The 21,358-nt window shown below is 52.3% G+C and overlaps 2 protein-coding genes across 2 annotated transcripts; both read right to left on the reverse strand.

Moving 5' to 3' along the window:
- Positions 1-11,302: 11,302 nt before the first annotated feature.
- Positions 11,303-12,712, reverse strand: HOXA1 (homeobox A1). The gene is made up of 2 exons (XM_059818608.1): positions 12,085-12,712; positions 11,303-11,658 (listed from the first exon to the last, which is right to left on the reverse strand). The coding sequence occupies exons 1-2, from the start codon at positions 12,704-12,706 to the stop codon at positions 11,303-11,305; spliced, it is 978 nt and encodes a 325-aa protein (XP_059674591.1). The 5' UTR covers positions 12,707-12,712.
- A 4,671-nt stretch (positions 12,713-17,383) lies between these two features.
- Positions 17,384-19,194, reverse strand: HOXA2 (homeobox A2). Its single transcript, XM_059818631.1, has 2 exons — positions 18,813-19,194; positions 17,384-18,129 (listed from the first exon to the last, which is right to left on the reverse strand). Exons 1-2 carry the CDS (start codon positions 19,192-19,194, stop codon positions 17,384-17,386), a joined length of 1,128 nt encoding a protein of 375 aa, XP_059674614.1.
- Between the last annotated feature and the right edge of the window lie 2,164 nt (positions 19,195-21,358).

The raw sequence follows: 21,358 nt of genomic DNA on the forward strand, positions 1-21,358 counted from the left end.
GGAGGCAACTATTAGAAAACACTTTGTGGCAAGGGAAAAAACAATTTCCATGTTTTCCCTGCAGCAGGAGTCTGAATCTGTGAATTCCAGACTGAAGAAAATGGGAGAAGGCTTGAAATCAACAGCAAACCACAAACTAATATCAAATGAGAGTAAAACACCATCCTTACCCTCAGCAGAGTTATTGCTGCTCAGATGAAAGCCCCACTTTAAAACCTCGCACTGAAAAGGCAGATAGAAATCTGGGGAAACCGCACATCCTCCTTTCCTTCCCACACACCCCAGTATAAATCTTGTGGGGCATTCCAGAAGGGAAAGGGAGGTACCTGTATCTTACAGTCACAGGTGGCTGTCAAGGATAATATTTTCAGATTGTCTAAGTTAGGAAGGAAGGAAGGAAGGAAGGAAGGAAGGAAGGAAGGAAGGAAGGAAGGAAGGAAGGAAGGAAGGAAGGAAGGAAGGAAGGAAGGAAGGAAGGAAGGAAGGAAGGAAGGAAGGGATGGAGGGAGGGAGGAAGGGAGGGAGGGAGGGAGGGAGGGAGGAAAAACATGTTTGCTTTTATAAAAAATGGATAAAAAAATCTTCAAGTCATTCATTTTCTATCAGATGAACCACATACCTTTTAAGGAAAAGCAAGCTTTTATGCTACATCCAAAAGCACAAAACCATGGGTGATGGGATCCAAGCTAAACGGTGCAGAAAGTTGGGAGAAAGAACCTGAAAGAATGATAAAATACATGAAGGAATAGCAACCTTGTTGGACGGTCCCATGAAATGCAGCTTGGAATACCTCTCCATGCATAAGAGCAATTTCACATTGTGCCTGGGGAAGGAGGAGATATCACCACCGAAGTCACAGTAAAACAGGCTGACACCTGGGCTTCTCTCTTCTCTGTGCTGTCCCCCTGCTCCTGCCCAGCCTGGGCAGCAGTCTTTCCTTCCAGCTACCCCACTGCCCTATAGCCAATATGCTTGGGGACAGTCACAGCAACAACCAGCAGAGCTGCTACACAGTTGTCCCTCTTCTTTCCTCACATCAGCCTTGCCCTTTTGACCACCCTCATCCTAACCTGGACTAAAAGCAATGGAAGGGCTGCACCAAGGGCTGGTGAATGTAAGCTCATGAGGTCTTGAAAACTGGAAAGGCTTGGAGCACCAATGAACAGATCCCGAAGAGCTTGTCTCATAGGTGTGGATAAGCATCTGGGAAACATCTATATAAAGCCTTTTTTTTTTTTTTTTTTTTAAATAAGAGAGCAAGCTGTATGCAAGGAGGAATTCTTTCCCCCCCATTCTCCTAATAAGAACTTCTGCAGCTCTTCACCTTTCGAGTGCGTCCAGAATTCATTTTGCTGGTCAAGAAAAAGCAGTATCTTCAGTAGTAGCATTCTGGCGAAGCACACATACTCCTACTCACAATTAAAGGGATGTTCACACGTGATGACTCAAGGAATGTCCTTCAGATCTAGCTGACAGGATCTCTGGAGCAGAGTGTGGTGCCTGCCTTCGGACAAACTCACATCGGGCAGGTATGTCTCAAGACAGGGCTGCTGATGGACTTCATTCCTTTCTCCCTCTTTGAGCTCAGATAATGTTTACCCCCTGGGTAGTGACTTTTGGGGCTACTTCCACAGTCCTTTTTCTGAGAAACTCCCCATCAAAACTGCTAGGGATTTTTATATAGCACAAATGTAGCAGGAGTTAACCATTTGTGATGAAAGGGAATTTTCTGTTTGATGCCTGCTGGCATTTTTTTACTTTAAACATTTTACTACAATAAAAAAAGTCCTACCCTCTGAGATGTGAACGATAAATCTTAGGTTATTTGATCTTCACTTAAATGCAGATTGCTTTTTTTCCAAAGTCTGATATATATCCCTTGCCCTGGAGAATATTTAGAGACAAACAAACCTAATTTTAAGGCTCAGGCTGGACTCCATCACCTTTAGTGCTGCTGCTTCGAACTGATATGGAATTGCACTAAACAAAAGACCTGCTTTAAGGACTAAAAACATGAAAAAAGATGCCTCGTTCTCATAAATCCTAAAAGACACACCCATGATCCCTCTGTTCATTCAGCATGGACACTTCAGACATTTTAGCACACAAGGCAGCTCTCAAAGGTGCTTCAGCGAGGAGAATGGCTATTAGAATTTCCTGTATGAAGTAACAGCATCCTTCTCCCTCTGAGTGCCGGCACCAGGGATACAGGGCACCCTGTACAGCTGCACGGCGACCGCCATCCCACATGGCTGACCGCGCACACTGCCCTCGAGGAAGGGGCCGGGTTCCTTTCGTCTCCTCTCAGCCAACACACACCTGTATGCAGTTAATATTGCTCAGCTCTTCCATTCATCTCCTGGCCATTTTTTTCTGTCTCTAAGAGGAAAGGAATTTTATGAAATAAAGATCTAAGGGTTGAAAATGTGTGTGCAAAGGAGGGGGGAGTGTGACAAACCTCGCAGCCCATGTGAAAGGTTGTTTTGCTTCTAGACCAAAGGGGAGGAGGCCTGATCCTGCTCCTGTGCTAGATAAGCAGATATCCTGCAGGCAAGCAAAGCTGGCAACAGACTGAAATCGTGGTGAGAGTTGAAAAGCTTGTTTTTCTGTATGCACAACAAACCAGAGAGGTTGACAGAAAAGCAAAAGAACATCTGCTCGTGCTGATCTATGAACGCTTTCCCTGGCTCCATTAACCTCCCTTCTTTCTCTGTCTTTTTTTCCTGAACTGAAAATTATCATTTAAAATGTTCGGGGCTTTCATTTCTCTATTAATCAAATTAAATCTCCCTAGCCACAGTTAAAATACTCTGTGAGCTGCATTGACCAAAAATCATTTGCCTTGCAATTAGAACTCATTTTTAATACAACAGGGGGAAAATAGAGAACCAGAGCTTTAGAATCAATATAACTATAAATTACATGGAAAAGGAAACAGTAGCATCCTAGCTTGAAACAACAGATTTATTATCAAAGTGGGTAGTATTGTATCGACAGAGTGCATAAGTTTTATAAAGAAAGAGAGAAGGAGACACACAGAGAGAAATCAATGTTAACATGGGCTCACTGCTGCTTTAAACACAGCATTTGTGGTAATTAATTTTCACTTATTATTTTAAATTGTAAAATGTCACATTGAAAAATGGTTAGTGGTTCAAGAAATCCTGTCTGCAGTATTTTCTAAGGCAAAACTCCACTGATTTTAATGAAAAAGATCTGCAGAAGAGGGTCCCATTGTGTGTTCTGTATTTAATCCTGGTTAAGACGGGTTACTGAAGGGCCTCCTTCATTCCTGTATTTTGAACAGGATCATAGTTAAGGTTGAAGCTGAGGTTTGTATTTAAACCTCAATGATTTGCATTTATTTTGATTCACACCTACTGGATAGGGTGAGCAAAATTGTTTTTTCTGATAGTAGCAAATATGTTAAATGTGTCACCTTCCCCTTCCACAGGCAGGATTCCCCTGTGGTTGCTCATGTATATGATACAAAAAACCTTGAATGTCTGACCAGAAGATTGCTTGTTAGGTTTCCACTGCTTTCAGTGCACAGCCTACCCCCGCTGCCTTCTCAGTGAAAAGCAGAGCGGAAATTTTTGCCCATTGTTGAATATGGAGTTTGCAGCTGGGGCCTGATCCAGAGCCCAGGGTAAGGGGCATGTCTTCTTCTGTTTCAGCTCCAGCAAAAGCCGGAGTCAACCTGTATGGTTGATCGGTCTTGAAACACATCACTCTGTTCAAAAAGGGGATTACATGGAGATTATCTGGATTTCTAGAGTCTCTCGTCTGATCAGCAATCAAACAGTTTCATTAGAGGAGCCTCAGCAGAATTTTCAGTGTTTTTTGTCTATGTTCCTTGTATGCTTTACTGTGCCGTTCACACCCTGGGGTGAGAAAGGTGTGATCTGAAGAGAGAAAAGTTATCTTTACTCATGGATTGCCAGGTTCAGTAAGCCTAATCTTTTGATTTGCAGACCTGTGGGTCTCAGGTGAGCTAAATCTCCCTGGGCAATGGGCCACAGTAGGTCCCACTCAAATCCAACATAAGCTTGGGATCAGGTACAAGCCTCTGCTAACATCTAAATCTTTCAGTTTGTGATCTGACTTGAAAGAAGCTCAGGTAATGCCTCTTCCAGTGAATCTAAGTTCTGCGGGAACATTCATGTTCCTATGCATAAAGACATCGCATTTCTCCAGCACAGTGTGAGCTGAGGTGTGTCATTCCTCATCCTGTTCTGACCAGAGGGTAGATCTTCTCAGACCCTTTCTGCCTCACCCTCTATTTCCATGATCATTGCCTTGCCTCCTAACACTGTCTGAAATACAAAAAATTAAATACATGGCGGGGGGGTGGGGTGGGGGTGTAATAAATTGCAAAGCCCCCAGGGGTCTTGCTTTTCTGCAATACCCACTTCCATGTCTAAACACACTGTTCACACTAACACTGTTTGCTGGAAGGAGTGTTCCTCCAAGATAACATTTTTGCACAGTGAAATATGCATGGCTCTTCGATGGCTCAGCTTGGATAGGATCACCTTTCACTTTCTAGACAGTGTTATTTTTTTTTACCTTTTTTTTTCCCCCAGCTCAGCGTGAGGAACACAACACTACACCAGCCAATGCATTTTGGTTTATGATCTGTCTGTCCTCAGAATCATGCAAGGATGTTGAATCCACTGATATTACAGAGCAGTGCTGCAGGGATTTTATTTCTTGCAAAATAGACCAGTCTAGTTAAAGTCTCCAGCTTTGCTGGGTGCTAGCAGGAATATTTCACAACTACGCTAAGAATATACATTGAGGCTTAGACAACATTTCCACTGTAACTGATGTTTTGCACAGGAGTTCGCTGAGGTGGTAGACCTGTTGCAAAAATCAAGGAAAAGCTTTGTTTTATTGGTACAGAGGAGTTTCAATTAAAACTGTGTAGAAATCCCCACCCCTGTGACTTAGCCCCTTCCATAACTTCCACCTTCTTATGAAGGCAGTGAGAAGTCTGGATAAGTGGTTATTCTCTGAGACTCCTCCGATGCGCTCCCCCTGATTTGTCCCCAGACGGAGACTGCGATTTACACAGACATGCTCTGCACCTGAAGGCTCACGGGTGCGCAGTGGAGGAGAGATTCCCGCTCGCCCCTCGCCCCCTGATTCCACCGCCAGCCTCATCCTCACCCCCATCCCTTTTCATTACTTAACGAACCTGGTCTCCTGTGTTTTCTCTGCTCTTTCTTCCATGTCACCGGGGCTGAGTGACTGCTGAAGATGAGAGGGGATGAGGAGTGTGAAGAGGGAAGCTTCTGCCTTTGGTCTGAGCCTGACGGGGAATGATGAAAACCACATGGGCTATGAAAAAGTCCAGTCCAACTTTCTGTTTACCGAGCTCCCTAGAAACGTCAACATCTGTCACCAAGTTACCCCTAAAAGGGGCACCCCCTTGCTACAGGACCCCGATGGCAGGTCCCATCCCTCTTCCCCCAGCACGGGCTGAAGCGGAGAGGTGTTGACAGAGGGAAAGGGAGGTTATCCGGGATTTGGTGATGGCTGTATTAATAGACAAAGGAGATCAGAAGCGATACCCCTGGCTCAGCGCTGCGATGCCACCTCAGGCGCGGCCAGCCGGCCCGCAGCCTCCCGCCCAGCAGCTCGCCGCCAGCCGGCAGGGCGGGGGGGGCCGCCGGGGGCACCCCAAGGCTGAGCTCGGTGTTTGCCCTCCCTGCAGCCCGGGGCCCTACGGAGTGACCCGCTGAGCTGGGTGCAGAGGAGCGCGGCCGCTGGGCACGGCGCCCCCGCCGCCCCCCCGGGCGAGGCGCGGAGAGGCGCGGAGCCGCGCGGAGCGGCCCGGCGGCCGCAGCCCCGCTTCGTTGTTATTACAATGCACACAACGAATTTTCCTGGTATTAGTCATTTCCCGAAGATCAAACCCGAAGACAGCTGCGAATGCAATCGATCCCTACAAAATGCGTTAGAGAAGCGTTCAATCAAAGTAGATATTTCCTTGGATTTATTTCTTTTTTATTTTTTAATAATCGATAGCATATTGCTGCTTTTTTTTTTTTTTCCTGGCGGCGAGTGGCCCGCCGAGTTAAAACCCCGCGTAGGTTGGAATTAGAAAATGTACAAATACTTATGCGCAGAGCCAAGCGCATCGGATGCAAAGAGCAACCGCTGCGCAGCGCCGGGAAGCCGGGCAGGCACCGGGGCAGGCACCGGGGCAGGCACCGGGGCAGGCACGGGGCAGGGCGGGCGGGTCGGTCCCCCGGCTCCCGACCGCTCGGGCACTTCCTACAACTGTTGCAAGAGAAACGCTCCATGAGCCGCTGTATTTTCCTAATCCCTCCGCTTCCCGCTGGCTACACCACATTTTAGACCAATGTGAAGACAGGCAAAAGAGTTTGTGGCTTCGTGTCCTCTCGCCGTCCCTCGTTTGGGCTTGTATTTGGGTTTATTTGATTTTTTCTTTTTGCTACTTTTACTTTCTTGAACGGGGAGAACTTTTGCAAGAAGTTGAGTTTGTATTTATAAACTGAGCACCCGAAAAAGTAACGAACTAGCTAATGGTTTCATCGTAATAGAGGTCGATCATTATTCAGCCACATTTTTATAAGAATCAACAGTCCTGATTTAACTTTACGAGGTATACACTTTCAAGGAAAGCAGATCGGAAAGCCAAAATAATTGTAAAAGTAATGGCTGAAACATCCTCCATCCTATGTGGAACAAATGCTTAAAATATGTCACTGCCCTATAAAAAATAGCGCGGAAGCGTTCTTCCGGGCCAATTTCTGCTCATATTACTGAAATGTGTAATCCTTTTGAAGTTATATGGCAAATAGTGCTCCTCGCATGATCAAAATCAACAAAGTTTGCCTCAAAATTTTTAGGCACAAGGGAAGACTTATTTTTCTTAGAGCTCCCATTGATTTCAATGGTCTTTCTGAGCCTGAAACAGGAGTAACTGTGACCTGTAATATTTTATGACACATAAACCATAAAAGAATAATGTTAACAGTGAAAGTCGGCCAAGCAGTGTGCCTGGGGGAGAAAAGGAATGTTTGCCTTGGAAAGGGAGAAAGGGAAAAAGGAGAGAGAAAGAGGGCGAGAACGAGAGAAAAAGATAGAAAGAAAGACAGAGAGAAAGACAGAAAGAAGGAAAGAAGCAGGAAAGAAAATAAAGAAATAATTTTAAATATATATATTGTTATTTATTCATCTATTATTTGTTCAATTATTTCTGTATTCCCTTTTTGTGGTTACCAATTTACTGCGATCTCACAGAGCTAATTGCTAGGGGAAAACGAACGAGAGCTCTTGCTCCCAAGCTTACACGGAAAAACATTCCGAAACGATTCTTTTCCCCAAAAAATTACAGACCGCCCCTCCCCGCCGCGTCGAGGGCCCCCGCCGTGCCGCGGGCGGGGAGCGCCCCCCCCCTCCCCGGGCGCCCTCCCCGGCGCGGCGCTGCCGCCCAGGTTCTCCCGCGGGCGGCCCCGGGGCCCGGCCCAGGTCGGAGCCTCCCCGGGGCCCGGCCGGGAGCTCATCGCCTTTCGTGCCCGGGGTCCCCCGGCAGTGCCTGGGTGGGAGGGGAACAGCTCCTGAGAATCAATTTGCCGGTGCAAACCCGCTCGGGTCTCTAGCCCAAACGTGAGCTGCCATTAGAGAGGTACTAATAAATCCCTATTAAGCATGCATTTATGCAGTGATTACGTGAACTTTGGCCTTTGAAGAGTCCCTGCAATTGGCAGCGACGTCCGTCGCGTTGCACCCAGATTTCTCTCTGCTCTTTTCCCACAGAGGACGGAGAGGGGAATATAGCCCCGCGGCTCCGCCAGCGCCTCCAGCTGCCGGGCGCGTCTCCAGCTGCCACCCCCCATCACCGCCGGGGAGAAAGCGAGCCCCAAGCATCCCTCCCTTTGCCCCCGGACCCCCCTCGAAAGTGCCGCATCCCTCGCGGGAGGGTTTGTTTCCCGCACCCCCGGTGCCCCTGGCCGGGGGTACCCGCCTTTACGCCGGCCTGGGCTGCGGCGCGGGCGCGAGGGAGATGCCGGCGTTTTGCCGTCTCCGCAGAACAGCGGAAAGATTTAGCAAATACCGCTGGGCAAAAACGAGAGGGAAGTTGCCGCTGCCGGGGAGAGAGCGAGAGGGAGAGAGGGAGAGGGATGGCTCTGTGATTGTTGCCTTTACCGAGGCTGTGAGATTAACCACTGGGACTTATTCTAAAGTGACCCATCACCGAATTCATTTCTGCTTGAACTTTCGGTGAACCTGAGATTAAAGAGGGGAGAGCAGCTAAGCAGTTTGTTGTTAGCTGCCTTTTCAACAGCCCTTTCAGACTGAGTAAATATTGATCGGTTTCAATCTGATTGCCCCAGAGGAAAACACGAAAGCATCTCAATAGCCTCCAAAAGTAAACTTTAAAGGTGAATAGCAGAAATGGCCTTAAGTATGATAGGAAGATGCTAAACTCCGTTTGACATTTGGACGCGGTTTGGGTTGGGGTTTTTTGCTGTGGTTTTGTTTCTTCCTTTTTCCCCCGAGTCTATAGAGAGATAAAAATTAAAATAAATTTTAAAAGGTGTAAAAACAAAAAGATCCCTACGACCTGAAGGGCAAATGAGGGTCTCCAACAGGCCAAAGCACGCTGTGATGTTTTTAGCGATATATTTGTCGTAGAAACTACCTGGAGATTCTCATTCCTCTTCCCCATAGCCCCCGACCCGAAAGGCTGATCGTATCGAAATAATAATAACGCTAACAAAATGAGCCAGGACTGGGAGGATTGGGGTGTCTTTGCTTGAAATGGATCAGGACAGCGAAAAAAAAAGATAACCCGGGGTTCGGGCTTGCGAAGAGACGGGATTCTTTGCCGATGAATCGCTCACCGCAGATGGACGCACTGACAAGTGTCTTGTCTCTCGCATTTAGGCTATAATTTATGGCCGCTCTTTCTAACACATGAAGTCAACACCGGGGGAGCCGGGTTGCAGATCCGGATTCCAGCAATGTTTAGATCCAGATTTCGATATTGAAATGCCCTCATTGGCATGCAAATGCCACTTTAACACATCCAAGTCTCTGGAAGGAGGCCATCTGTTTTGCTTTGTGGCTTTACACTAATAAACAAAAGGTAAAGTATATGGCAGGCGGGGAAATGAAAGAAATAGAGGCATCGGCGGGAGCCTTTGGAGACAGCCCTGCTCCCTTGCAGATAGCTCGGCTCTTGATATGGCCGCCGCGCCTTGCAAATCAGGGCTTGTGTCTTTTGACACCAAAGTGAAGGAACTTTCTTTGACTCCCTGCGTATCCCGCAAAGCAAAGCCTGCGTGGGCAGCCCGGCCCCGGGAGAAGCCCGGGAGCACTCCCCCGCAGCTGGGCCGGGTGAAGGAGATGTTACGCGTGTTTGCGCTGAAATTCAAGAGGCGTCAGTGACTTGAGACACCCCCCGTCCAGCTGAGCATGTCTCTGCTCCGTCCTCCCACTCGGCTTCTCCCCACACACGCTCCCCCACCTCCCCGACCCCCTGTTCATTTGACACCTCTTGGAAATACCATTGTATTTACCTGAGAGAACTTGCTTTTCCCCAAAAAAGAAGCCGGGGGGGTGGGGGGTGGGAATGGGCTGGGGTTAATGCCAGAAACGCACTGGGAGCCGTCTCCCACCTTGGCACCCATCAGCCGCTGGGGATGGCAGCCTGGGGAGGGGGCCCGGGGCCGGAGAGAGAAGCCGGACCAGCTTAGTGCCCGGGCTAATTAAATGTGCAGCCCTTGGCGAGGGGCCTGCGATGTGAGGAAAGACTGGCTGAAGAGAGTTTCTGCTTTTGAAGCGTGCTGTTTATGTAAGTGTCAGCATCCATCCCGAGGTGAAAAGGTTAGCACTTGACCCAGGAAGTTCTCTCGTTTGTGCTGCAGAAGTAGACCGCGATCATAAATTCCTCCCAGTTACAGAGGAGGGAGAGGAGGGCCTTATATTTTCTAAAAATAATATTATTTGAGCATAGGAAAGGAAGAAGTTTTGTGTTATGAGTCAGGATGGGCACCCAGAGCTCTGACCCCGGCAAAACAACGCACGAGGAGTAACGCTGGGAGACTCTTCCTCCCTCTCCCCCTTGGAAAGGCCCCAGCAGTAGAAAATTGGGGAAACCAAACTGCTGAAGCCAGCCTGTGGCTCAGTGCTGACGTCACGCAGAGGTAGGCAGACGAGGGCTACCTGAAAGTGGAATATATTTATTACAGACATTATAAGGACCCGTAAATCCTGCCCTGGCTTCCATCACCGGTGGAACCCTAGAGCCTTTCATGATTGTACAGAAAATCAGGAGGACGTTTCGCTCACACACGACAACTGATAGAACTCAGTGTACCCGCAGTACAGCAAAGCACGGTGCATCATGCAATGGTCCAGACACCAACCACAGAAATTATACATTCATTTGGCCATTCGTCACATTCACGAGTAGGCTGAAAAGACATCGAGTCTAAAGGAAGGTTAATATGAAAATAGGAAGAGGTGAGGTCTTTTGGACGGTTATACCCTTCGGTTGAGTATAATCCAGCACAGCTTTCAGGGGAGGGGGGGAGGGACGGACAGAAGGCGGGGGGACAAGCACACCGGGTAAGGTTTACAAAACCTAGTGCAATTGAAGCATTGTTTGTCACATTTAAAGAAATAGCGCTACTTTTTTGAGGTATCTGCTTGAGCTTAAGACGTTTACTTGATACGGTCATCGGCTTTACCAATATAAAAGTGGATCCAGTTTGGCGAATGCGCTCACCCTGCTTAACCTGATAATCGAAATGTCATTTCTAGAAAAATCTGTAAAAAGATAAATCTCTCGGACAAAGTATTTACAAGCAACAAACTCATAGACACAAACAAAGAATACATTAAATTAAGGGGATGAAAGTCCTATAAGTCGTGTAAACACTTGCAATAGTGCATCTCTTCGTGAGGTTATGTACCCTAGATAACCTGTCTTTCACTCAGGGCAACTCAGAGGAACGTCCTTGCAGCGGAGGAGGGAGACCCTTAGGCGTGTGCCAACACAGCTCCTCCAGCAGAAAGGGTTGGGGGGGCGCGGGGGTGAACGAAAATCTCTCGGCACCAAGACGCCGGGACCCGGCGGCTGGGAGGCGAGCGGGCGGCGGAGCCGGCACACCCGGGGCCGGGGGGCGCCGGCGCGCCGGGACCTCTCGGGGATACCGACCGACCGAGGGACCGACCGAGGGACCGACATAACCGCGGTGAACGGACGCGAGCTGCGCTGGCGGGGGCGTCGCGAAGGGCGCCCGTCGGGGCGCGCCGGGTCTCAGTTGGAGGCAGCGAGCGTGTCCGAGGCGGAGGAGGCGGGCGAGGCGCTGCAGGGCGACGAGCAGGACTTCTCCGAGGAGTCCTCCGCCTTCTCCTCGCAGCCCGTGGGGGTGGCGGGGGAGATGGGCAGCAGCCCCTCTTTCTCCCGTTTCTTTTGCTTCATCCGCCGGTTCTGGAACCAGATCTTCACCTGCGTCTCGTTGAGCTGGAGGGAGGCGGCGATTTCCACCCGCCTGGCCCTGGTCAGGTACTTGTTGAAGTGAAACTCCTTCTCCAGCTCGGTGAGCTGCTTGGTGGTGAAGTTAGTTCTGACGGTGTTGGGCTGCCCCACGAAGCCGTACTCGCCAGCCTTGCCTGCGAGGGGACATGCAGCGGTAAGTGAGCGCAAATGATTTATAGGCGACGTAATCAATATGTCCACACCGGCTAAGCGATAGGGAGCAAGAACTTCTTAGGATAAGAGGGAAGCCCCGGCAGAGTGAGTGATGGAGTGCGAGGTGCTAAACCGGAGTCAGCCTCTAGTGTCAGAGGAAACTTGATAAGTGGTTTATGAATTACAAGAAATATGACCGCGGGAGAGGCGGAGAGGGGGAGTCAGGCATAAGCGGCGCTGGCTTCCAGCGCCGCGGGCAGACGGCTGCGGCTTCTCCCAGAGGTGCGGGCCGCCTTACCTGCCCAGCGCCCCGCGGGGCACCGCGCTGCTTTCCCCGCACCCACGGCAGAGAGAGAGAGAGAGAGAGAGGAGCGGCCCCCGCCCCGGCCCTCCCGCCGGCCACTGACCTGTTTTGGGTGGGTTTCTTTTCACTTTCATCCAGTCGAAGGTTTGCGCCGGCGGCGAGGTCTCGGCGGAGGGGGAGCGGGCGTTTTCCCGGTGGCCGGCGTGGAGGGGAGACAGGGCATGGTTGTAAGTGCCCAGGGGCAGGCTCTGCTGCTCCTGCCCGTAGGGGGGAGGCGCGTACTGAGCGGGACCCCCGGCGTAGCCCTGGTGCGGGTGCGGGTGCTGGGCGGCGGCGGAGGAGGAGATGCTCCCCGAGTACACGGCGGGGGCGCAGGGGGGGAAGCCGCCCCCCAGCTCCGCGTCCTGCCCGAGGGGGTAGGGGCCGTACGCCGGTCCGAAGCCCTGCGCGCCGTAGGTCGGGCCGCAGCCCGGGTGCGCGTAGGACACCCCCAGGCCGCCGTGGTGCTGGTAGGCGGCGGGCTGGGCCGGGGGGTGGTGGTGGTGGTGGCGGTGGGGGCTGATGGGCACCCCGCGGCCCGCGAGGAAGCGGTCCTCCCCGCTGCAGCTGCCGGCGCTGACGGCGCAGGGCTGGAAAGTTGTAATCCCGTGGTCGGGGTGGTAGGCGCGGGCGGCGCAGCCCCCCGCCTCGCCGCCGAGGACGGGGTACTCGAGGAAGGAGCTCATCCTCGCCGCGTGCCTCTGTCACGCCGCCACCGGGTCTTCAGCGTCCGGCGGGGCCGCGCCAACTTTCCCACTTCCTCCATGGGGCCGGCAGGAAAATGACACGAAGGTACAGGCAGCGGGCAGGCACGTGGGGGGCGGCAGCCAATGGCTGCGGCGCCTGCGGGACTTTCCCGGCTCCTGCCGCTGATAGATCGCCGCGTCGGGGGCATTTAAACGCCGAGCGCTCCGACGGCGCGGCACGGCGCGGCGCGGCACCGCGGGGCAGGGCGGCGGCGGCGGCCCCCCGGGGGGCTGGGGGGGGTGGAGCCGGGCCGGGCTGTCTCGCCGCCGCCGCCGGGGTCCCTCCCGCCGGCTGAGAGGGGAAGACAGAAGAGACCCGGCGGTTGCGCCCGGCCCGCGGACCCCACCGGCCGTCCCCTCCAGGGTGAGTGCTGCTGCAGCGAGGGTGCCCCGCCGCCTCCCCTGCTGTCGGCGCTGTCAGGCCGGCGCTGGGCACCTCCGCCCGCCCCCATCCCCCGGCCGGGGCCGCGGGGGGGGGGGGGCTGCTGGATCCACGGTACGGGGGGGAGGGGGGAGGGTGCAGTGCTGAGAGCATCAGCCCTGGGGACGGGGATGAGGATGGGACCGTGGATGTGGCTGGGGACTGCTATGGGAACGGGGATGGACATAGGGACGGGGATGAAGATAAAGCGGAGAATAGGGATGGGGCCGAGGATATGGATGGGGATGGGATGGGGATGGAGATGGGATGGGGACGGGGCCGAGGGATCTCGCTGCTCCTGCCCTGCCGCAGTCCCAGCGCGACGCGACGCCAAGAGTTAAAGGGGCTTGTCCAGCCGCATCACCAGGCGGCCGCGGACATTAACATGGAAATGAGCCGCCTTTGGGACTGACGGCCATTGTGCTCTCCCGGGCCCACCGGCCTCCCCCTGGCCCGCATCCCTGCTCCCCCCCGCACCTCCGCCGGGCTCACCCGCGCCAGCGCGGGGTTGGGGTAGGGGAGGAGGAGCTGGGGACAGGGGGACGGATGATGGGGCGGGGGCCCGCGGGGTCCGCAGCCCATCTGCTGGGTCCCCGCGGCGCCGCTGCCGCCCGCCCGCCCTGGGACCGGGCGGGGGCAATGCCGCTCGGGGTGCCGCGGGTCGCAGCTCGGCGGCCCGGGGAGGCGGCTCGGGGCAGGGGCAGAGGAGCGGCGGGAGGCGCAGGGCCCGCCGCCCGGGCCTCTTTGTCCCTGCGCTCCGCCACCCGGGCCGGCAGTGGCGGGAGGTGGCAGATGGCCAGTGGCAGAGGCGGCCCCAGGACCCTTGGGAACCGCGCTAAGCACCGACACAAACCTACCCCTCCCCACCCCCACGGAAAAAAAAAGCGTCCGTGGATAGAGAAGGAGGGAGGGCGGTGGGATGTGGGTTGCGACCTCATATTCGGTTTACGTATGCGGAAAAGGAAAAGGAAGGTAAAGGCCGGGCACCCGTCCGTCCCGGGCCACCCAGCCGTTCGCAGGGAAAGAGGACAGCACCAACACGCTTCAAAGAGGCGTCCTGCGAAACGTTAACGTGGGGGATAGATGAATGGAAATTCATGTCCCCTGCCATCAGCCCCAGGAGGGGCTGCCCCCTCTATTTCTGCAGGTGCATTTCCAGCCGGCTACTACGTCCCTCTGTTCTCACGCTTGGTTCTTGCTTGTTTTGAAATCCAAAAGGCTCTTCTAGCCCTCCACCTCTCCCTGCTCACGAACACACACACACAAACCCTCAAGCTCCTCCCTTCCACATGCACTACAAGATCCTCTCCTAGGTGCAAAGTTCTCCTGTGCCACGTCCATGCCCTCTCTACTGCCAGCCAAAACCTGGAGAGGGCTGCTCTCTCCACCACGCGTCTATCCGTATGCCTTCAGCATTTCTATTTGTTCTGATTTACTACGCAGGCACGGATGGTTAAGGGCCTTCTGGAAGGGTTCAGTTTCTTAAACTCCAGGGAGGCGGGGTGGAGGACAAGCGCAACAACACTCCAGAGGCATTTATGGCATTATACTGCACCAATTTTGGCTATGGTTACAGCTGTAAACACATTTATTGCATTCTTGTAAACCAGTTGTGATAAATACTGCATAAGGCAGAGAAAAAAGGCAGGCCGCTGGGACTGTTCACTAATAAAAGGGCTGGCATGTTTTCAGTGCTTTTTCAGCCAGCCAAGAAAAATGTATATTTTACTATAAATAGATCCGGTTTACCCGTAAATTCCGCCGAATCACAGCACCTCTCTTACAGTCTCCAGCATCCTGAAATCCTTTTTTTCTCTCCCTTTTTCGTGCCATTGTCTCTTTTGTTGCATTGTCTCTCTGGCGGGGCTTTGGGGGTTTGCTGCCTGTACTGTGCGTGGGGAGCAACACCATGAGAAGGGCCGGAGCAGAGAGGAACAGCCCCCCCCCCCCCTCCGCGGCCAAGCGAGGGGAGCTGCCGCCCCTTCCCTCTGCCCGCAGGCCGGCCCGGCCCCTCCGCGGCTCCGCTCCGCGTTTCCTGCCCCGGGAGTGGGGCCGAGGGGGCGATCCCGGCGCTTTAGGCTTTTCCGTGGGAGTGTGCGCCCGCTGTGGCCCCAGGGCTCACCGGGAGACTCGGAGGCGACTCCTGCTCGCTGAACCCCCCCATTTGTTTAAATAGAGTTTGCAGGAAGTTTAAATCTTGTAGCGTATTTTCCTTTTTTTTTTTTTTTTTTTAAAAGCGTTGTCAGCATCCAGAAGTCCGGGCACAAAAGAAACCCCAACCCGTACGTGCACGTTGCAGTCCAATTAAACCCAGTGGCAGAGGAGTTAAAATGCCGGTGAGGCTGCTCGCTTTCCTCAGGGACAGGGCTGGAGCAGAGAGAAGGACAAGAAGCAGGGCCGAGGTTTCGCCGCGTCCACAGCTCAGCCAAGCTGTTGTTTTAAAAGAGCAATAAAAATGAATTATGACTAAACGCCTTCTCACTTAATGGTTTTAGACGGGGATCCCCAGCCCCGGCAAATACGTAAGAGGATTTTTATTTGTGCATGTGTTCCTGCAATTGATCTCTTTGATGACATTCTCATTCATAGAAAGAGTTTGATTTATGACTTTCGGAAGAATTGCGTTCAGCCCTTCCAGCTATAACCCACGCATCCCAGCTCCACAACGTGTTGCAGAGCTGGGAGACAACACTCCTCGCATGGACAGGCAGCAGAGCCCCGGCCACAAACCCCCGCTCAAGCCCCACTCGCCTGTCTAATGCAACCACACGCTCACACGCACTCAGACACACTCACACTCACACGCACACAGGGAGCCGCGATCGCACCCGCCCGGGATGCCCGGGCCCCGGAGCGGCAGAGCCCCGCTGGCATCTGTTGCTCGGTTTTAGCCCGAAGGACGGGGGTCACCCTCCGCTTTGGGGTCCGGCAACGCCGCTGGCCCGGTGGCAGGCAATTTGGTGGAGATTTCCGAAAGCCCATCTTTGCTGCCGCCAGCAGAGAGTGGGGACCCCCGAGGAAATTGTAGCTTTAAAGTCAGAGTTTCCCCTTTTCATTATCAGTCCTTCACCCCGCAAGAAGGTTTAAACAGAAAAATAGCTTCGGCTGTGCCCCCGCACCGCCCCTCCAAAGGACCGAGTGGAGGGCCTGATTCCTCCCTAAACGCCTTCCCCCCCCCCCCACCCCCCCCCGCCCCCGTTTCTGACACCCTTTTCATTTTACGGGCACTAACTTCTCCATTTCCTCTCCTTCCAGGGCTGATTTCTCGGACCGCTTCAGCATGTGAGAAGAAACCAAGTGCACTCTCTGTGAGCTCTGATATTTTTTAAGATACGCTTCCTGAAACAGCTTGCTGGCTGCTAAGCACTGCTTTCTAGAAAAACAGGATTATTTCCCAAAAAAGCCTTTCGTGTATGTAACAGGCTAGCTTCTGCAGGAGACGCCTATCCTACTGAGTCTCTCTTACGTTTTGCTTGTAACAGAGAAAGTGCTCGTTCATGCTTTTGTTACAGATCAGCATTTCCAAGCTTTGTATCCTCATGGAGATAAGATGCTACATTTATACGTTAAAAGGAAGAGGTCTCCTTCAAAGCTGTGAACGGTTTTAGTTTCTTTGGTTTGTTTTTTTTTTTTTCCTTGTGAGAACCCTTGCAATAAAGAATTTGAACGTGTTTTTCCTCTCGAATGAATGTCCTAAATTGCCCAAAGGGGAGAGCTCGTAGTCAGAGTGTTGGATTTTGATTGTTAGTAAATTAAGAGTAGAAGGGAGGGGGAGAAATACCCGTTATGTTATCAGCCTTGAAAGAAGAGAGAAAGAGAGAGAGAGAAAGAGAAAGAAAAAAGAGAAAGCTCCTTGTAGCAAACAAGAATTTATTCTACCAAAAATACTTATGACAACGCATCCTAATGCAATACAAAAATAAAAAGAAAGTGAAGATACAATTCCTATATGATCACTTTCTTACAGACCTCATATATTGCTTTCATAGAAGGACCTAGAATGTGGCTAGGTTAAAATTGAACACAACTAAAACTTCGTAAGAAACGGCAAAATGGCACAGCAGAGGGAGGTAATAAACAGAAAATACTGACCAGGAAGAGGGAGGAAAACAAAAATAAAATTAATTCACGGGAAAAATAAAGAAGGAGAATGAGGAGGAGAAAGCAGGACCCTTGGAGAGGACGTCTTTAATTTCTCAGTAATTCAGATGCTGCAAGTCAATTGTAGTGAGTGTGTCTGTAAAAAAGTCAAAACTGTCAGCAGAAATATCTACGGGACTGTCCAGAGATCCTGGCAAACTGGGGGAAACTGCATCTGAAAGCTGTAGGCAGGAATCTGTGGAGAAAACGTTAAAGTCCTGTAAAGAAGGGACATCTAGGGCCTCAGGACTGTCATTGTTCAGGCCAGCTGCACAGTTCTGGGCCATTGTTGAGAGGCAGTTTTGAACAGTGGGTGACTGATGTTGAAAATGTTTCAGATTTTTCTCATTGCTCGTTAGAGGCGAAACGGGGAAAGTTTGGGACTCGCCATTGTGCGCATTCTGCGCCTGCTGCTGGGAGAGGGCATTCTGCTGGAAAGCGTAGCCTTCCCGCTCCAAGAGAGCGCCGGAGACGTTGCTGAGGGCTTGCTCGAAGAGGGATTTCTCCTCCTCCTCCTCCTCCGCCGCTTTCTCGGCGTCCTCTAGGCTCTTAAATTTCCCCTCGCTGTTTTGGTTCTCCTTGCACTGTGTCTGCCTCTTGTGCTTCATCCTCCTGTTCTGGAACCAGACTTTGACTTGTCTTTCAGTCAGATCCAGCAAGGCTGCAATCTCAACCCTCCTTGGTCTACAGAGATACTTGTTGAAATGAAATTCTTTCTCTAGCTCCAAAAGCTGGGTGTTGGTGTAAGCCGTCCTCAGCCGCCTAGATCCACCGCTACCGCTATCGGGGATTTCAAGGGGGTCTGTTAAAAAAGAAAAAAAGAAAAAAGAAAAACACCACCACCACACGCACCCCAAAGCACCACCGCCAGAACAGCGAAAGCAAAACCACACGCACGCACACACAAAACAGATAAATGCAGGGACTGAATTTCAGCACCCGAGCACATCGCATCCCGGGGGGGGGGCGGGGGGGGGGGGGCAGTGCTCTCTCTGCACGTACGTGTCTGTATCTATATGTCCATATAGCATAAAATAGCAACTGCAACAAAATGGCCGCCTTCGGATGCAGTAAACCCATTGTGTTGCACTGCTGAGCGCCCAGTGCTGCCTGCCCCTCGGCCACCTCCGCAAAATCACTGCCTCCAGCTCCCCAACCTCCCCACACCAGCGCAAACTTTATATTAGCCATACCGCAATTTATAATTAATGCATCAGCTGCTTAGCTGAGCGGGAGCAATCTATCACTCTTCATTACTGTCAAATATCCTAACTCTAGGACGGCGAGACAAGAGAGGTCAGCTCCAACTCAAATAAATCATCCCGCATTAGGCAAGTTCGGGGAAAGTTTGGGTTTCCAGAGAGCCCCGCCAGCGCCGTCCTCCCCGCCCGCCCGCCCCTCCGCCTCGTCCCCCCGCGAAGCCGGGGGGATGCGGGCAGCCAAAAAAGCGGCCCGGCGGGGCCGGCGGCAAGTCTTTGGACTGACCTTTGTGGCTGAGGCAGGCAGGTCCAGCGGCTGAGGCGGAGGCCGAGGCGGGCGGCAGCGCGGATCGCTTGGACGCCTTTTTCTCTTTCATCCAGGGGTACTCCGGCGGCGGCGGGGCGCCGGCGGGGCCCGGGCTGCCGCTGCGGCCGCGGGGGCTCGCCTTGGGGCGACCGCCGCCGCTGTGGCGAGGGTGGCTGCCGGGGTTCAGGCTGGGGATGGTCTGCTCGAAAGGAGGAGGAATCAGTGTCGAGTGTGAAAGCGTCGAGTTCTTGATTGATGAACTTTGAAATGTATCACCGACAGGGGGAAAAGATGTCAGGCACTCAGCAAGCGATGGCTGGCTATTGATAAAACCGATCTCTCGCTCAAATGCGAAATTCATGGCCTTCAACTGGCAGCCCCCGCGGAGAAAAAGTTCCCTCGGATTCAGGGGGCTCGGGGGGGGGAAGGCCCAGGAAAAAGGAGAGAGAGGAGAAAAAAATATAGCATAGAAGATCGCTGGTGGGGTGTTTTTTTTCTAATTCACTGATTACAGCCGTATGGGGACCGTGCTACTATTAAACTATTGAATTCATGGAGACAAGGTTGAAATTGGACCGAATTGGCTGTCACATGATTGCCTCTGCCCAATGACAATTTGGGCTTTAATCAAAAGAAGCCACTGTCTGTTTGATTGATCCAAAAAAGTCGGGAAGGAACGCCTCATTGGGGGCCAGAAAGGCTTTATTTACACTTTTTTTAAAGAGGGAAATGATATCTCGGGTATCTATCCCCTCGGCGTCCCAATCCGAAATCGTCGGGGGTGGGGGGCAGGGTGCGGGTGCGTGGATATGTTGGTGCGAGAGGCTGCGAGTGTGTGTGTGTGAGCGTGTGCGAGAGTGTGTGTGTGGCTGCTTGTCCTGCAGCCTGCTGCCTCCCTCGCCTCCACCCGCACACTCCTCTCTCATTGTTTGGGACTGTCAGGAAAACGCTTTGCACCTCACAAATCATTTAAGCACCTCGATCTGACGCCTTGAGTCATTAACAAAGTAATCCATTAATCTTCAAAGTTTTGACACCGCCAGGCCCCCGCATAAGAAGTTGCACCCAGGCAGGAGTCTGAAGCAGAGGGTCTTGATTTTTTCCTAGGAATAGCACTTCCTCCAAAACTAGTGTCTCCTTCCCGACGCAGCCTCGACGGGCTCCCTTTTATTTCCTTTTTTTTTTTTCCTTGTTTGGGTTTTTTCTTTTTTTCTTTCTTTTTTCTTTTTTTTTCCTTTTTGTCCCCTTTCTTTTCCTACTTTTTTTCTTTTTTTTTTTTTTTTGGTGACTATCGGGTGTACAGTACGGAGAACAATTGGCCGCCGGTGCCGAGCCATTGTTTAACAGGATCTTCCTCAGCAACCTTGCTTCTAGGGAAAGAGTCACATAGGCAGCAGCCCTTGTGCTTCATGACTTCCCTCTCCAGTTGGCTTCCCGGGATTGGACCGTAAAACATAACCCTAGGAGTACCTCTCTGGGCGAGCCAAATCGCGAGGCTGCAAACGCGTCTGGCTGTTGCCTCTTTAAAAAAAAACCCAAATCCTGTGCCTTAGCTTGCAAACGATACTCCCGTCTGCTGGCATAATTTGCTTAATAACCGTAGTAGGCTGGGTCTGGTGAGTATTTTCGATTACCAGGAAATATATGGGCTGGTAGCGGGTTTGTTTTCACGGGGCCAGGCAGAGCGAAAATGCTGCGGGGTTATGACTTGAGAGACGGCACTCGCCTCCGACGCTTGGCTCTCGCCGCCGCCGGCTCCAGTCGCCCCTGCTAGGTCGAGGCAAGTCCCGAGTTTGGATGCTTTGGGCACAATTTTCCAACCAGACTGAGGCGAGAGGGAGAGCGATGACAATGATGGCCACAATCACCAGCCTGATGGATCCTATGGTCACAGCCGCCCTGGGCAGCCCGGACGGGGCTTGCCTTCCCGCGGAGCCCGGGGTGCCCGGCGGGGTGGGGTGCGCCGGGGGGCCGGGGGGGAAGGCGCTTCCGAGCCTCTCTCCGCGTCCTCGAGGAGCCAGGGACCATCGCCAGCGCGATGCTGTGCCGTCTCGCTTTATTTTCGGAGTTGCCAAAAAGGGGTCGGCAAGCGTCTTCGTAATTAAAAAAAAAAAAAAAAAAAAAAAAAAAAAGAAGAAGAAGAAGAAGTGGAAGAAAAAGAAGGAGAAAAAAACCCCACAAGACCCCAAGCACTCAGCGGATCAGTCTGCGTCCAGACTGCACGAAGTGCATTTAAAAAATCGGTTTTAAGTTAATGGACCCACAAGATGTAGCATATCTGCGAAGGCATTGGAGAGAGGGGGAGGGGAGGGGCCGGGAGGCTTTAAATGGGCTTTTTGGTGGTTGCTTGTTTAAATAAAATATAGAACGAGACTTGTCATTTAATCCCTCAGAAGGGATGCCTTACAAATATCGATGCTGTTGGAAAATGCAAGGGGTTTAATTTTCTTGCTTTTAGTCCAAACAAAGCTCTGGTGGTGTCTGCGCGCGATCAATCTTGGCCGCCAAAAGGTTTGACAGCTACT

The sequence above is a fragment of the Gavia stellata genome, chromosome 6 (assembly GCF_030936135.1).
Source record: "Gavia stellata isolate bGavSte3 chromosome 6, bGavSte3.hap2, whole genome shotgun sequence".
In the NCBI taxonomy this organism is placed as follows: domain Eukaryota; kingdom Metazoa; phylum Chordata; class Aves; order Gaviiformes; family Gaviidae; genus Gavia; species Gavia stellata.